Raw genomic sequence first — 15,413 nt, forward strand, 5'->3', positions numbered from 1 at the left:
CAAAACAACCTTTGGTGACATTAAAAGCGACGGTGGTAACATTAAGAGTGCAATGGGAATTCCACTGTTAAATGCAGAGGAGAGAGCAGATAGGTGGAAAGAATACACTGAAAGCCTCTATGAGGGTGAAGATTTGTCTGATGGGATAGAAGAAGAAACAGGAGTCAATTTAGAAGAGATAGGGGATCCAGTATTAGAATCGGAATTTAAAAGAACTTTGGAGGACTTACGGTCAAATAAGGCAGAAGGGATAGATAACATTCCATCAGAATTTCTAAAATCATTAGGGGAAGTGGCAACAAAACGACTATTCACGTTGGTGTGTAGAATATATGAGTCTGGCGACATACCATCTGACTTTCGGAAAAGCATCATCCACACAATTCCGAAGACGGCAAGAGCTGACAAGTGCGAGAATTATCACACAATCAGCTTAACAGCTCATGCGCCGAAGCTGCTTACAAGAATAATATACAGAAGAATGGAAAAGAAAATTGAGAATGCGCTAGGTGACGATCAGTTTGGCTTTAGGAAAAGTAAAGGCACGAGAGAGGCAATTCTGACATTACGGCTAATAATGGAAGCAAGGCTAAAGAAAAATCAAGACACATTCATAGGATTTGTCGACCTGGAAAAAGTGTTCGACAATATAAAATGGTGCAAGCTGTTCAAGGTTCTGAAAAAAGTAGGGATAAGCTATAGGGAGAGACGGGTCATATACAATATGTACAACAACCAAGAGGGAATAATAAGAGTGGACGATCAAGAACGAAGTGTCCGTATTAAGAAGGGTGTAAGACAAGGCTGTAGCCTTTCGCCCCTACTCTTCAATCTGTACATCGAGGAAGCAATTCTGGAAATAAAAGAAAGGTTCAGGAGTGGAATTAAAATACAAGGTGAAAGGATATCAATGATACAATTCGCTGATGACATTGCTATCCTGAGTGAAAGTGAAGAAGAATTAAATGATCTACTGAATGGAATGAACAGTCTAATGAGTACACAGTATGGTTTGAGAGTAAATCGGAGAAAGACGAAGGTAATACGAAGTAGTAGAAATGAGAACAGCGAGAAACTTCACATCAGGATTGATGGTCACGAAGTCAATGAAGTTAAGGAATTCTGCTACCTAGGCAGTAAAATAGCCAATGACGGACAGAGCAAGGAGGACATCAAAAGCAGACTCGCTATGGCAAAAAAGGCATTTCTGGCCAAGAGAAGTCTACTAATATCAAATACCGGCCTTAATTTGAGGACGAAATTTCTGAGGATGTACGTCTGGAGTACAACATTGTATGGTAGTGAAACATGAACTGTGGGGAAACCGGAACAGAAGAGAATTGAAGCATTTGAGATGTGATGCTATAGACGAATGTTGAAAATTAGGTGGACTGATAAGGTAAGGAATGAGGAGGTTCTATGCAGAATCGGAAAGGAATATGTGGAAAACACTGATAAGGAGAAGGGACAGGATGATAGGACATCTGCTAAGACATGGGGGAATGACTTCCACGGTACTAGAGGGAGCTGTAGAGGGCAAAAACTGTAGAGGAAGACAGAGATTGGAATACGTCAAGCAAATAATTGAGGACATAGGTTGCAAGTGCTACTCTGAGATGAAGAGGTTAGTACAGGAAAGGAATTCGTGGCGGGCCGCATCAAACCAGTCAGTAGACTGATGGGAGAGGGGGGAAATTCAAGCTGGCTACCAAGGTATTGAGGAGTCTTTGGGAATATTGTCCCACTCTTCTCTTAAGTTGGATTTTCAGTTCTTGCACAGTTCAGGACGAGAGTGTTCATTGAGAAACACACCTGCCAAGAGCACCTCTGGAGTGCTCTATAGGGTTTAGGTCTGGGAGTAAGTAGGCCATTCCATACAGTCAATATCTTCATTTTCCAGTGTGTCTGACACCCCAGTCACACTATTTTTTTTGTTTTGTTTTAGGGCACGAAAACAACTGATGTAATAGGTGTTAAAAGCAACTACACACTAGGCCCAATTGATGGAAGGAAAGAGAGCTAAGAAGAAAAACTTTCTCCAGGAGAGAGATCCACGAAATACACTTTAGGGACAGCAGAAGTCCCTGAGTCAGAGATAAAATGTCCTTTGCCATATTGCTGCAACAGATAAAAAATTATATGAGGTCAGCAGACCGTGCGTCATTTGCCAAAACGGCTGATAGCTCAGACACAAACATACGCTATAATGTTAGTGGTTAAAATAAAAGGGCACTCGGTGACAGCAATGAGCACAAAGTGGTGGGGATCACTACTTAACAAATGGCGACAGCTAAAAAGACTGTGCCAAGTATGCAACTTAACTAAAATGATCTCGTGGCATGAGGGCCGAGAAGAGGTCAGCCAAGTTGCTGGGCGAGGTCTAATTCCCTGCAGCCTTTTCCTGTGAAGAGAAGACCATTGGTGATGCCAAATTGAGACCACCTCCCAACAGATGGCAATGCGGAGATCATCCAAAGGAAAGCAAGAGTTAGCAGGTCAAGGCATGACAACTGCAGCCTCAGCAGCAATCCCTATCAACACTTTGCCACTTTGCACTCCAATCCATTTATTTCTTTCACTCCCATTCAATTTACTGTCTTTAACTGAACTAAATACAGAAACTCATCAATTTGTTCTACTACTACATTCTTAACTTTGTTGTGTATTGTTAAGGAAGGTATACGTCGTCATAAGCTAGGTCTACTTACACATAAGGATTCTTCAGCTCTTCAGTCATGAAGTTTAAGTAATTCCTGGAAAAAAAGGAAATCCAATGGTAATTATTCAACCTTCAACAGGAAAATATCAACATATCCTATATTACATTCTATCAGCTTGGTACATTTCTTCAAAACAAAACAGAATGTGGGCATTCACTCCCCCCCCGCCCCCCAACCCCCACAAATTTATGCAGAGTTGTCCCAAGAACCTTAGTAAACTTTTGTTATTCAATTGCACTCTGCAATTCCGACTTTAATATAACAGTACAGTAATGCCAATGATAATTTGAGTTTGCCTGCAAGAAATGCAAAAACAAATATCTAGCACATGGTAATCATTAGAAAATTAAAATAAAATATAAAAAATGAACTCATACAAAGGTTCTATCAGCAACCAACAAACTTCATAAAGAGAGAGAGAGAGAGAGAGAGAGAGAGAGAGAGAGAGAGAGAGAGAGAGCAAACTGAGTAGTATGACAAAGGAAATGTGAATAGGTTTAACAAACGCAAAATGTATCGTTCCTGGCACAGGAAAAGGGAGTTGAAGAAAAAAAGATGGCCCACATGAGAGTCATCAGCATAACATGAGATCTAGGGTGTTGTAGGAATCCCATGCAGGCTTTAGAAAGTGTTCCAATCGATCTATTTTAGGTATCTATGCCACAGACATACTCCGTTTAAAAGTGGGTTGTACAATGCAATATCATGCAACTATGTTGTCAACTGGGGCATACATGTTGACACTTTTTTTTTTTACAGCATCAACCACTTGACATCCACCACCACCACCACCACCACCACCACCACCACCATTTTCCTCTTCCCTTTTTATATCTGTCATTTCTGAATTTTCTTGGCTGTTGCTGCTTGGTTTCATTTCTTTGTTGTTCCCCACTTCAGTCTTGTCAATATCTGCATGGCACTACATAATGCTTTCCTGAGAAACCAACTCCTGGCAAGTCTCTCAAACGTTGCGTCGGAAGCTGCCAGTAGAACTTGACAATATTTAAGCAGATGATACTGTCATTTGCTTGAGAAGTTTCACAATAGGTTTGTAATTAGAGTGGTGACAGCCAGAATGCTGAATGTGCTACCAAATTCAAAAGTGCAAAATAGTGAATTTCTATCTTCTCTTTTAACACAATCATTTGTATCTAACGTGATTTTACCACAGCCAGGGTCACATTGCAAATCTCACCTTCTGTCCCCCAAATTCAGATTTCCACCAACCAATTTCCCATTAGTGACTGAGATAATCTTGATTAGGTTTTCACATGACAGAACTTTCTACAGGCAAAAACTAAATTTTAACAATCAATTTTCTACTATTGTGTTTCACACTAGGACCGAATTAGTATTGCAAGCCTCACCAAATCTCAGTTTACCAACAATTAGTTGTTTTATGCTAATAGTGTCTAAGAGTAGCTTTTATAGTTTCATGAGCACCAAGTGGCGAGGTTACCCCAACTTTTGTAATACTTTTAATTATAATAGAAAGATTTCCTTAAGGACGTGCGTGAAATCTAGTTGAGGAGCATAAAGTTGAAGGGAGGGGGGTAAGGGAGATTGTTCAAGGGCAGATGTTTAAAAATCTTATGTATGCCACTTAATACTTAGAAAACTATTTCATTACATCCACACAGATCACGCGCGTCACAGAAAAATTTCAGAAGAGATCACTGATGGAACATTTTGGAGATGTGGAACAGCTAGAAAACTTTTAAATGAGTAAAGATACACTTGTATCCCCATGGACAGACGTAAGGAATGTTTTGTTGCCAGTCTTAACCACTAAAAAAAAAAAAAAATTAAAAAATGGGGGGAAGGGGGGGGACGAGTGGGTATAGCAGATTACAAATTAGATGGCTGAGCAGAATACACAGTTGTTGCCAACCAGTACAATTATCTTAATAAAGAGAAAAGAGAGATGTTCAAAAAGTAAGTGTAGTAAATTTTAATACCTTTTAGAAAAATTGCATTTGAAAAAAAAAATTGCAGGATATTGTTGAATACTATTCCAAATAATCACCATCCTGTTCAATGCACATGGTGAGCCATGGCACAGGCTTCTTTATGCCCTCCTCAAAGAACTCAGCCGATAGCTTTTACCCCCACTTCAGAACCTCTTTATGCACCTGCTCATTATTTTAAAATTTAGTTTCACGTATTCTGCCTTCATGGAGGTGAAACGATGATAATTTGAAGGAGCCAAGTCATGGGAATATAGGGATTCAAAACATCGCAACCAAATGAATCCAAGGGTGCCCTGGTGGCTAAGGCTCTATGAGAACACGTGTTGTTGCGCTACATGCACACTCCTCTTGTCAACGTTCCAACCCTATCATTTTGAACACTCCTTTTGAGCTTTTTACAGTGTCTCAATATCTTTGTGCATTGATAGTATCCCAGAAGCACGAACTCTGCCAAACTGGTGCCTATTCAGTCCCAAAACACTCAGGTCATAAATTTTTTGGCGGGAACTGTGGTTTTGAATTTTCAGGCAAATGGAGAATTGGTACGACACCACTGTAGCAACTGCATCTTTGTCTCAGGCATGTAATAAGCCACCCACATTTCATTTCCAGTGACCGTACAGCTCAGAAAATCCTCACCTTCCAATTTGAGTCACTCAAGAAACTTGCAGGTGCTACTAACTCAAATTTTCTCGTGCTGCTCTGTCACCTGTTTTGGAACCCATCTTGCGCACAGTTTCTGGTATCCTAGCATTTCTGTGAGTGTTCTGTATAAGGGACTTTTGGGGAGTTGTGGAAACATCACAAAAATTTCATCCACTGTCAGTCTGCAGTCTTCACAAACAGTTTCCTTGATTTTTTCATCGACTTGTCAGCCACTGTGAGGTCACCACTCCTTTGTTCGTCACAAACATTTGTTCTGTCCCTACTAAACTCCCTACATCACTTAAACACAGTCATTGTGTTCATAACACCTTCACTGTAAACCGTTTTGATTTGGTAGGTGTTATCCTTCCATGAGTAGGAAGCGAATTATAGCATGTGGCTCGCATTTGGTGGGATGTCTTACAGACTCCTTTCTCACAAGTGGACACTATATTAGCTTGTGTACTACTGTGTTCCTACGGTGCTCACTATGGTCAGGGAGATCCCCTTTAACACACAGTGTTGCCAGCTCTCAAAAAACCACAGATAGTTACCTTCTGAACACACCTCAGACCAGCATTTATACCTCTCATTGCATCTATTAAATGGAAAAGTACTTCTCTTCAATTAAATAACGAAAATGCATAACTTCCCATCGAGCCCGGTATTACTGCTTTTACTGACTCCATACAAAGATCACAGTGATCACATTAACCAGCATCTTAAAAGTAAGCAGCAAATTGACTGCTCGATCACAATTCAAAGGGAACAGAGCATATAGACAAGGCAAATATTGACTGTGTAAATTGAAATCTGCCTACCAAACCCACATTCCAGATTCAGTACTGAGGTGCTCAAAAGGTTTGTCTGGAAAGTGACGTCACCAGTTCTATTACGATGCTCCAATTGATCAGAGGACAGTCTCTCACCCAGTATTAGTCTTTGGTAGTTTTAGCTCCCCAATATGACACACCTCAGTACCTTCCTACCTCCCAGAGAATCAGAATGTGTCTATGTAAAGCCTTATTTAGCAGTCCAGTTCCTGTGGTGACAGTATTCCCTCAAAAAATGAGATATGTGCAATCGAAGGCTGTGCAAATTTTACGAAGTCCACTGCAGAAAAGTTTCAATGGACCGATCGGGCATTTAGGAACAAATGTCTGTCTAAATGGTAGGTGTTTCAGTAATCTGAGACATTATTTGGAAGGCAACGGTCCGGACGTGCACTGCTGTCGACACGTGAGGACACTGACTCCTGTCCGTGAAATTTTGAACTCGTCCCACAGTATGAGAGTCTGCATCATAGCTCAGACTGGATGAACCCAAAACCACTACAACTGAGCAATGGCAGATGAAGAAATGTGGGTAGATGACGATGTTCGGTTTGTGGGGCACTCAACTGTGCAATTATCAGTGTCCGAACTAATTCTCAATCTTTACCCAGTCTAATCTCGCCACTTTCATGAATGATGATGACAACACAAACACCCAGTCCCTGAATGGAGAAGATCCCCAACCCGGACGAAAATTGAACCCAGGACCCCGTGATCCAGAGGCAGCAACACTAGCCACTAGACCATGAGCTGCGGGCAAATGGACGCAGCACTGGTCCCGAAAAGATTAACTGACGACCACATGTCCAGTTGAATCCTGATTTGTGGAGAACTTAGAATTATGTAGAAATAATCTGTTACTGTGAGAGAGTGTTTAAGAGCTGTACATACCTTGTTATAGTACTGCATTGACACACAACTGATTTGCACTCAACTGTTTAAAACTTGAGACATTACAGGGTAAAAAACGGTGGTACATTCTTACACGGGATTATAAAAAGTTTGTATTGTTCTTTTGCTCAGCAGAGTATGATCATTATTTTGCCACAATGTTCGCCATTTCTTAATCCATAAAATATCTATTGTAAATAAAATACACTCCTGGAAATGGAAAAAAGAACACATTGACACCGGTGTGTCAGACCCACCATACTTGCTCCGGACACTGCGAGAGGGCTGTACAAGCAATGATCACACGCACGGCACAGCGGACACACCAGGAACCGCGGTGTTGGCCGTCGAATGGCGCTAGCTGCGCAGCATTTGTGCACCGCTGCCATCAGTGTCAGCCAGTTTGCCGTGGCATACGGAGCTCCATCGCAGTCTTTAACACTGGTAGCATGCCGCGACAGCGTGGACGTGAACCGTATGTGCAGTTGACGGACTTTGAGCGAGGGCGTATAGTGGGCATGTGGGAGGCCGGGTGGACGTACCGCCGAATTGCTCAACACGTGGGGCGTGAGGCCTCCACAGTACATCGATGTTGTCGCCAGTGGTCGGCGGAAGGTGCACGTTATAACATCCCAGCTTCCTCAACCAAATTATAACATCCCAGCTTCCTCAACCAAATTATAACATCCCAGCTTCCTCAACCAAATAATAACATCCCAGCTTCCTCAACCAAATTATAACATCCCAGCTTCGTCAACCAAATTATAACATCCCAGCTTCCTCAACCAAATAACAACATCCCAGCTTCCTCAACCAAATTATAACATCCCAGCTTCCTCAACCAAATTATAACATTTCAGCTCCTCAACACCAAATTAAAACGTTGCATTAGGAGGTGTCTGCTTCGTGCAAAAGGTCTTGAGTTCATATTGACGACAACAAGAAATTCTTCATTACAGACGTTTATTTACAAACAGAACTGATAGACTTCACAGACTCAACAACTGACTCTCCGAGCTAACCGCACTGCATATCCGAACTGAACTGGCAACTGACAACTCCTAGGTGTATTAATATCTTTCCAAACAATGAGAGTCTTTGACAATGTTTTGTTTACAATACGATAGCAATTCACGACTTAAAACTAAATTAGACATTACAGAATTTTAGTACAGATTAAAGTAAGTAAAAGGATCAGTACAAATAAATTCTTACAAGCATAATTTCCAAATAGATTTTATAACATTTTTCTACCAGCTTCTGGATAACCTTCACCAGATTTGTACCGATGATTCCAGAAACATCCCGACATTTGATTCTGGATATTTCTTGAGTGATTTAGAACAACTATTTATATGTAAAATGATTTAAATCGTGTTTCAAAACGTAAATAAATCTTTTTAGCAATATTTCTTGATACAAATCGTCTTTCGAAATTAGGTTATGAAACAGTTTTCACAAGTTTTCGTATTTTTGCGATCATAATATAGAATTTCTCCATAGAAAGTTCCAGAAGTGTGCATTAAACGTTCATTTACAGACTTTCTCTTTAGCTGGTGAGTTTTTAAAAGTATCTTGTCCATATTATACGAAATAATTTAGCTCAAAACTGATAATTTATACAATTAATCAGAGCTACAGCAAATAGTGAGTCTTTCTTTTACAAAATGAAATATAATTACAAAATTGAATGAAAATAGGTTACTAACACTAATATATATTTACATTAATTCTATTTTTGTTCTTTCTGTGCAAAATGTCTTAATATTGACACAGTACAATATTTAAACATCACCAAAGTTTCCCTTTACATTTTACATATCTGTATCGACATCCCCTAAAAAGTCTACAGTATCGAATACTTCAATATGTCCCAATATGTCCTGTAATGTTACAACGTGCCCGTCGACCTGCGACCGGACCGCAGCGACGCACAGATGCACGCCAGGACTGTAGGATCCTACGCAGTGCCGTAGGGGACCGCACCGCCACTTCCCAGCAAATTAGGGACACTGTTGCTCCTGGGGTATCGGCGAGGACCATTCGCAACCGTCTCCATGAAGCTGGGCTATGGTCCCGCACACCGTTAGGCCGTCTTCCGCTCACGCCCCAACATCGTGCAGCCCGCCTCCAGTGGTGCCGCGACAGGCGTGAATGGAGGGACGAATGGAGACGTGTCGTTTTCAGCGATGAGAGTCGCTTCTGCCTTGGTGCCAATGATGGTCGTATGCATGTTTGGCGCCATGCAGGTGAGCGCCACACTCAGGACTGCATACGACCGAGGCACACAGGACCAACACCCGGCATCATGGTGTGGGGAGCGATCTCCTACACTGGCCGTACACCTCTGGTGATCGTCGAGGGGACACTGAATAGTGCACGGTACATCCAAACCGTCATCGAACCCATCGTTCTACCATTCCTAGACCGGCAAGGGAACTTGCTGTTCCAACAGGACAATGCACGTCCGCATGTATCCCGTTCCACCCAACGTGCTCTAGAAGGTGTAAGTCAACTACCCTGGCCAGCAAGATCTCCGGATCTGTCCCCCATTGAGCATGTTTGGGACTGGATGAAGCGTCGTCTCACGCGGTCTGCACGTCCAGCACGAACGCTGGTCCAACTGAGGCGCCAGGTGGAAATGGCATGGCAAGCCGTTCCACAGGACTACATCCAGCATCTCTACGATCGTCTCCATGGGAGAATAGCAGCCTGCATTGCTGCGAAAGGTGGATATACACTGTACTAGTGCCGACATTGTGCATGCTCTGTTGCCTGTGTCTATGTGCCTGTGGTTCTGTCAGTGTGATCATGTGATGTATCTGACCCCAGGAATGTGTCAATAAAGTTTCCCCTTCCTGGGACAATGAATTCACGGTGTTCTTATTTCAATTTCCAGGAGTGTAGAAAGAAACTTCCACATGGGTAAAATATATTAAAAACAAAGATTCCAAGACTTACCAAGCGGGAAAGCGCCGGTAGACAGGCACAATAAATAAAACACACAAACACACACACACCGAATTTCTAGCTTTCGCAACCGACTGTTGCTTCTTCAGGAAAGAGGAAGGAGAGGGATAGACGAAAGGATGTGGGTTTTAAGGGAGAGGGTAAGGAGTCATTCCAATCCCGGGAGCGGAAAGACTTACCTTAGGGGGAAAAAAGGACAGGTGTACACTCGCGCGCGGACACACACACACACACACACACACACACACACACACACACACACACACACACACACACTAAGGTGAGTCTTTCCGCTCCCGGGATTGGAATGACTCCTTATGCTCTCCCTTAAAACCCACATCCTTTCGTCTAAATATCTATTGGGGTAGACGTAGAACTTTGTTAGGTGTTTCGAAGGGCTATATCAAATCCATTTTTGGCATACGTGTGTGATACTCAGCTACAGGTTAATTGTTTTCATTATCTTTCCCATTCTCATCAGCTGTTTGAATAACAGCATCAATGATTTGGTCATCAAATCTGCTTCCAAAGTGCAGACAGCGTCGTGTACTGATCCTCTCACTCTTATCACTATGCTCAATATCCAGTTGTTAAGACAGCGTCACACGTTTATGTTCAGTTGGTGCAGTAATTTACTTTTACACACTTCAATATGCAAGAACACTTTCTCTAATTTATAAAACAAATGTGTGCATGCCATTTATTGGTGGAGCTAGAAACAAATTATTTCATACTAAAACTAATCAAACAACCGTACCTACCATCAGCCAACAGCCTACTGATCTGTCGAGAAATCCAGATCCGACTGCAGCAGCAGCGCACATATGTAAAGAAACACCAAAAATGGGTCGGTCACACTAAGCAGGGAGTTGGACTGTCTGAGGTCAGATTAGGGAGGTTCTACTGTATATCAACTTTGCACATCATTAACAAGCTGCTCTCTTCTCCATCACATCAAACTAGAACATGCAGACACTAGAATAACAGATCAGTGAAAAAGCAGGTTACCCACCATCCAGAGTAGGAAAATATACCAGAATAAATGGACACAGCAATCCTGCCCGGATCCGAGTGGGAACCTTCAAAGGGATTATTGAAATTTTCAGTGTTGCCTGCAAAGAAACAGAAATAAACCTGTAACTGATTACATCAATTGTTGACACTACTCCATCCTAAAAATACGGAACATTTTTTTCCACTTACCCATAAAAAGATAGGCCAACCCTGCAATGATAATAAGTACTAGTGCCAAAATCTTAGTGAACATAAACAGGTTTTGCATTCGACTAGTCTTGCGGACATCGTAACAGTTCATGAACGTCAGGAAACCTGTAAGCACGTAACAACTTATTATTACCAAAAATTATACTGAGAAATATTAAATGTTCATTATGCTAAAAAGTGACTATCATTCTCTGAGACATAGCTAATCATGAAACTGCTAAGCTATGGTCTGACAGAAATTTCTATACTACACCGCTACAAGATCTCAAATCACAAATTTAAATAAAAAGTCACTTGGACTGTTTCAAAATGATATTTACAAATCACACTATTCCAATGGCCAGCGACAATTTGAAAACTGGAAAAGTGGTAGGTTGCTTCTTCTCTGTGAAGCTACATCAGTGGGGTTTGTGGAAAATTTTATACTGTTGCAGTTCATATCTATGAGAGATGCTGACAGCAAAGAAAAAAAAAAATGAACAGATATCTTACCAGCTGTTGTATGAAGACACTCTGCTGACCAACTTAACAAATTTACTTTGTTCAAATAACGAAAGGGGATGCAACCAGGTGATATCTTCGACAACTGGTGTTATGTAGACAGGTACACAAGACTTTTTTTATTGCAATGAAAAATGCTTATCATCATTTGACTATTCTTAAGATAGGGTCTATACAGTGATTTCTGGACCACAGGACACTACAGACTGGATCTTCCTACCTAGAAAAACCACAGCTGCCTCTATTGTACATAAAAAAATAAAGGTAAAAAAACAGACATTGTTTTCAGACTGCCACCACACCACTGCTACTTTAAATGCATGTAGTTTAGATGTGTACGTATTTAGAGCTATGTGACACAGGGCTATACAAAATATATACTACAACAGAACACCCATGTGGTACAATTTGTGAAACAAAAAAAAAAAAAAAAATAATAGTGAAAATGTGGCAAAATGAACATGTATTGGAACATATAAGGAATAATTCATTTTTTAGTTAAATCCAAACAGCTGTTATAGTAGTGACAAACAGTGGTTTATAATCAGATACAAGTGGCATGCAACCACTGATGGTACAGTGTGTTGATTTAAAAGTTAATCTATTTTCACATCTCAAATTCCTTTTTCCCAATTTAATAAGTAACTTGTTACTACGCAGTGTTTACTTTGTGAGTGAATCTTACGGCTTTTATTCTACTTTAAACATGTGATTATGATATCAATGTATGTATCTACTAGTTACTACAGCCACTAAGAACCAAGGAGGACAATCATTCCGTTTTCCACAAATGATGAAACAGAGCAGTACGTAAAAGTAGATGTAGATGTAAACCAGTGGAAAAATACTCCTATTGGAGCACAAAAAATGTAAATATATTCCTGTTTATTAAAAATACTGATTGAAAAATGGGGTACCCAGCTGCCTCATTCTATCTTCCACAATTTTCTCAAAAATTTAGGCATGAGAACTTACTCGCACTTTTTTGACATGTGACTCACCTGAAACTCTCACTAGAAGCCCTAACTGTAACTCACTAAGAAACTTCCTGGCAGATTAAAACTGTGCGCCAGACCGAGAATGCAAAAAGAACCAATTGATTACCTCCATTTGCCTAAGCAGGAGGACGTGTGTAATATTCATACTTTGACCTTGTGCTTTAGGACAGTGACACTAAGGCAATCCTTTTTTGTGTATACAAATAGTTCCCAGCCCAAGGGCTATATGAAACACTTGATCCTACCTAGAGAAACAAAGGTACAAGCAACAGAAAATACAATTTTTATGCACGGCATTTTGGAACATATTAGGTACATTTGCTGTAGCATACATACCGATTCAGTTCCAGAATAAAGTTTGTCAGATTGATGGACCAATTAACTTAAATTACTGAACAACTAGTGAAAAGAGATTAAGTCCATTTTAATGCTATTTCTTTAATTTCAGCTGACACAATGGAATGCCTTGGTTGATGATTACAAACATAAGAAAGTATCTTAAAATTAACAGAATAGTGGCAATATGCACCATGTTATGCAATAAATTTCTTTTGAAATGAAGAATAGGGTCATGGCTCATATAATTTAACTAAAATGAGTTGCACATAAAGTACATATACACTTAAGCAAGTAAATAACTTACATATGGTGACAGCTGCAATCATTCTAACTGCAGCATCAGGTACTGAGCAGTTTGGGAAAAATGGCTGAATGGCGTAACTTGCAAATGTCAGACCCATGATGGCATTTGTTGTAGGCCTGCAATATCACACCTATTTCAGTTCTTCTTAAGATCACTATCTAAAAACTAAATCATTAATGCAAAAAAATAAAATAACTTCTTTACTTATTAAAGACAGATTAATTTACACAAGGCATAACTACTGAATATGCAGAGAAAGTAATATTTTATGGGTTAATTTTTTTATGCATACATGTTTTATCTTGTATTTTTTAGAGATGGGGAGTGGAGGAGGAAAGCTTCCAATCTGTGCAGATTTAGTATCAGGGAATTGACAGGAAAAAAACCACTATCCACATACTAATGTATATGGGCACCATAACAAAGATTGTCCAACGAGAAAACGAAGGTGGAAAGAAGGAAAAATGCACTACAAATGTCCATTGATTCATTTCTCTGTATAATGTGACGACATTAGCATGGTATTCTACTAAAATATAGCACAAACTTTATATTTTCACCTGGCACAAACAGCAGTGAACCAATAAAGTAGAAAATACACAAAGAGAACCTTACATCAAATATTCAGTCAGTGACTTAAATGACCTGGGGTACTGGAATGTTTGTATATACATTCAGAAGCTAGTTTGCTTTATTTCCAGATACCCAAGTACTCTAGACAGTTTAGAAAACTGCCTGTATGGGAGGAAGGGGGGAGGGACAGTGCTCTCCTCACTCTTTTCCACATTCTTGGCTATCAGCTTTCCAGGGTATTGACTGACTGAAAAATATTGCCTTATGCACAAACTGCTTTGATTCAACACTGTTTCTCAACTACAAAGAGCAGTACTTAATTCAGTGATCCATGAATCAGTAGTTGCCAATATCATTTCTTGCATCTGTCAGTGTCTTCAAGGGACAGATAATTCACACACAGGGTAGGAAAATAATTAAGAGTACCACAAAAGCATATAATCAGGAAGCATGAGTAGGATATTTTAAACATCCAGTGAAACAAAGTCATTTGTACACTTATAATTATGATCGAATATCTAAAACGACCATTACAAAAACTCAAGAAGAGGAAGACTCTTCAAGTCAATTTTTCTGCTAATGAACTTCAGTCCCCCATCACAAATAAATTTTGGTCTTCCTTAACTATCTGAATAATTTCTTTTATCTCATCACATGTTTCATCAATCTCTTCATCATCTGCGGAGTTAGTTGGCTTACAAACAGTTACTACTGTGCAGGGCGTGGGCTTTGTGTCTATCTTGGCTACAAAAATGCATTCACTACGCTGTTCATAGTAGCTTACTCACATTCCTATTTTCTTATTCATTATTAAACCTACTCATGCATTACCACTATGTAATTTTGTACTTATTCACGTGACCAGAAATCCTGTTCCTCCTACCACTGAACTTCACTAACTTTCACTATATCTAACTTTAACCTACCCATTTCCCTTTTTGGATTTTCTAACCTACCTGCAGAGTTACAGGATCTAACATGCGACATTCCGATCCACAGGACACCAGTTTTGTTTCTCATGATAATGACATCCTCCTGTTTATTTCCTGCCTGAAGATCCGAATGGCAGACCATTTACATTTCCAGAATATTTTACCGAAGACGATGCCATCATCATTGAACAATACAGTAGAGCTGCATGTCCTTGGGAAAAATTATGGCTGTAGTTTCCCTTTGCTCTCAGCCATTCAGCACCTGCACAAGACGGCCACATTGGCTCATATTACAAGGCCTGATCAGTCAATTATCCAGACTATTGCCCCTGCGACCACTGACAAGGATGCTGTCCCTCAACAAATACCACTCAATCGTGGTTGTACAGACAGTACGGGGTTTGGGGAGCAACATGAGGAGGGGAGGGCGGAGGACATTCTCCTAGGGTGTGGAGATGGAGTTAGTTTATTTTAAAATTTATGCTGGGTTTCCTTTAGATCTGAAAATCA

The 15,413-nt window shown here is 40.3% G+C and overlaps 1 protein-coding gene across 1 annotated transcript in view; it reads right to left on the reverse strand.

The window, feature by feature from the left end:
- LOC126293189 (Y+L amino acid transporter 2-like) overlaps positions 1-15,413 on the reverse strand; it is a 94,738-nt gene that overhangs the window by 33,765 nt on the left and 45,560 nt on the right. Inside the window, exons 4-7 of the mRNA XM_049986307.1 lie at positions 13,399-13,514; positions 11,236-11,361; positions 11,045-11,144; positions 2,709-2,753 (exon numbers count right to left, since the gene is read on the reverse strand). Of these exons, the coding sequence (XP_049842264.1) occupies positions 2,709-2,753; positions 11,045-11,144; positions 11,236-11,361; positions 13,399-13,514 (387 nt within the window). The remainder of the gene's footprint in view (positions 1-2,708; positions 2,754-11,044; positions 11,145-11,235; positions 11,362-13,398; positions 13,515-15,413) is intronic.

This window comes from Schistocerca gregaria, chromosome 10 (assembly GCF_023897955.1).
Source record: "Schistocerca gregaria isolate iqSchGreg1 chromosome 10, iqSchGreg1.2, whole genome shotgun sequence".
Taxonomy (NCBI): domain Eukaryota; kingdom Metazoa; phylum Arthropoda; class Insecta; order Orthoptera; family Acrididae; genus Schistocerca; species Schistocerca gregaria.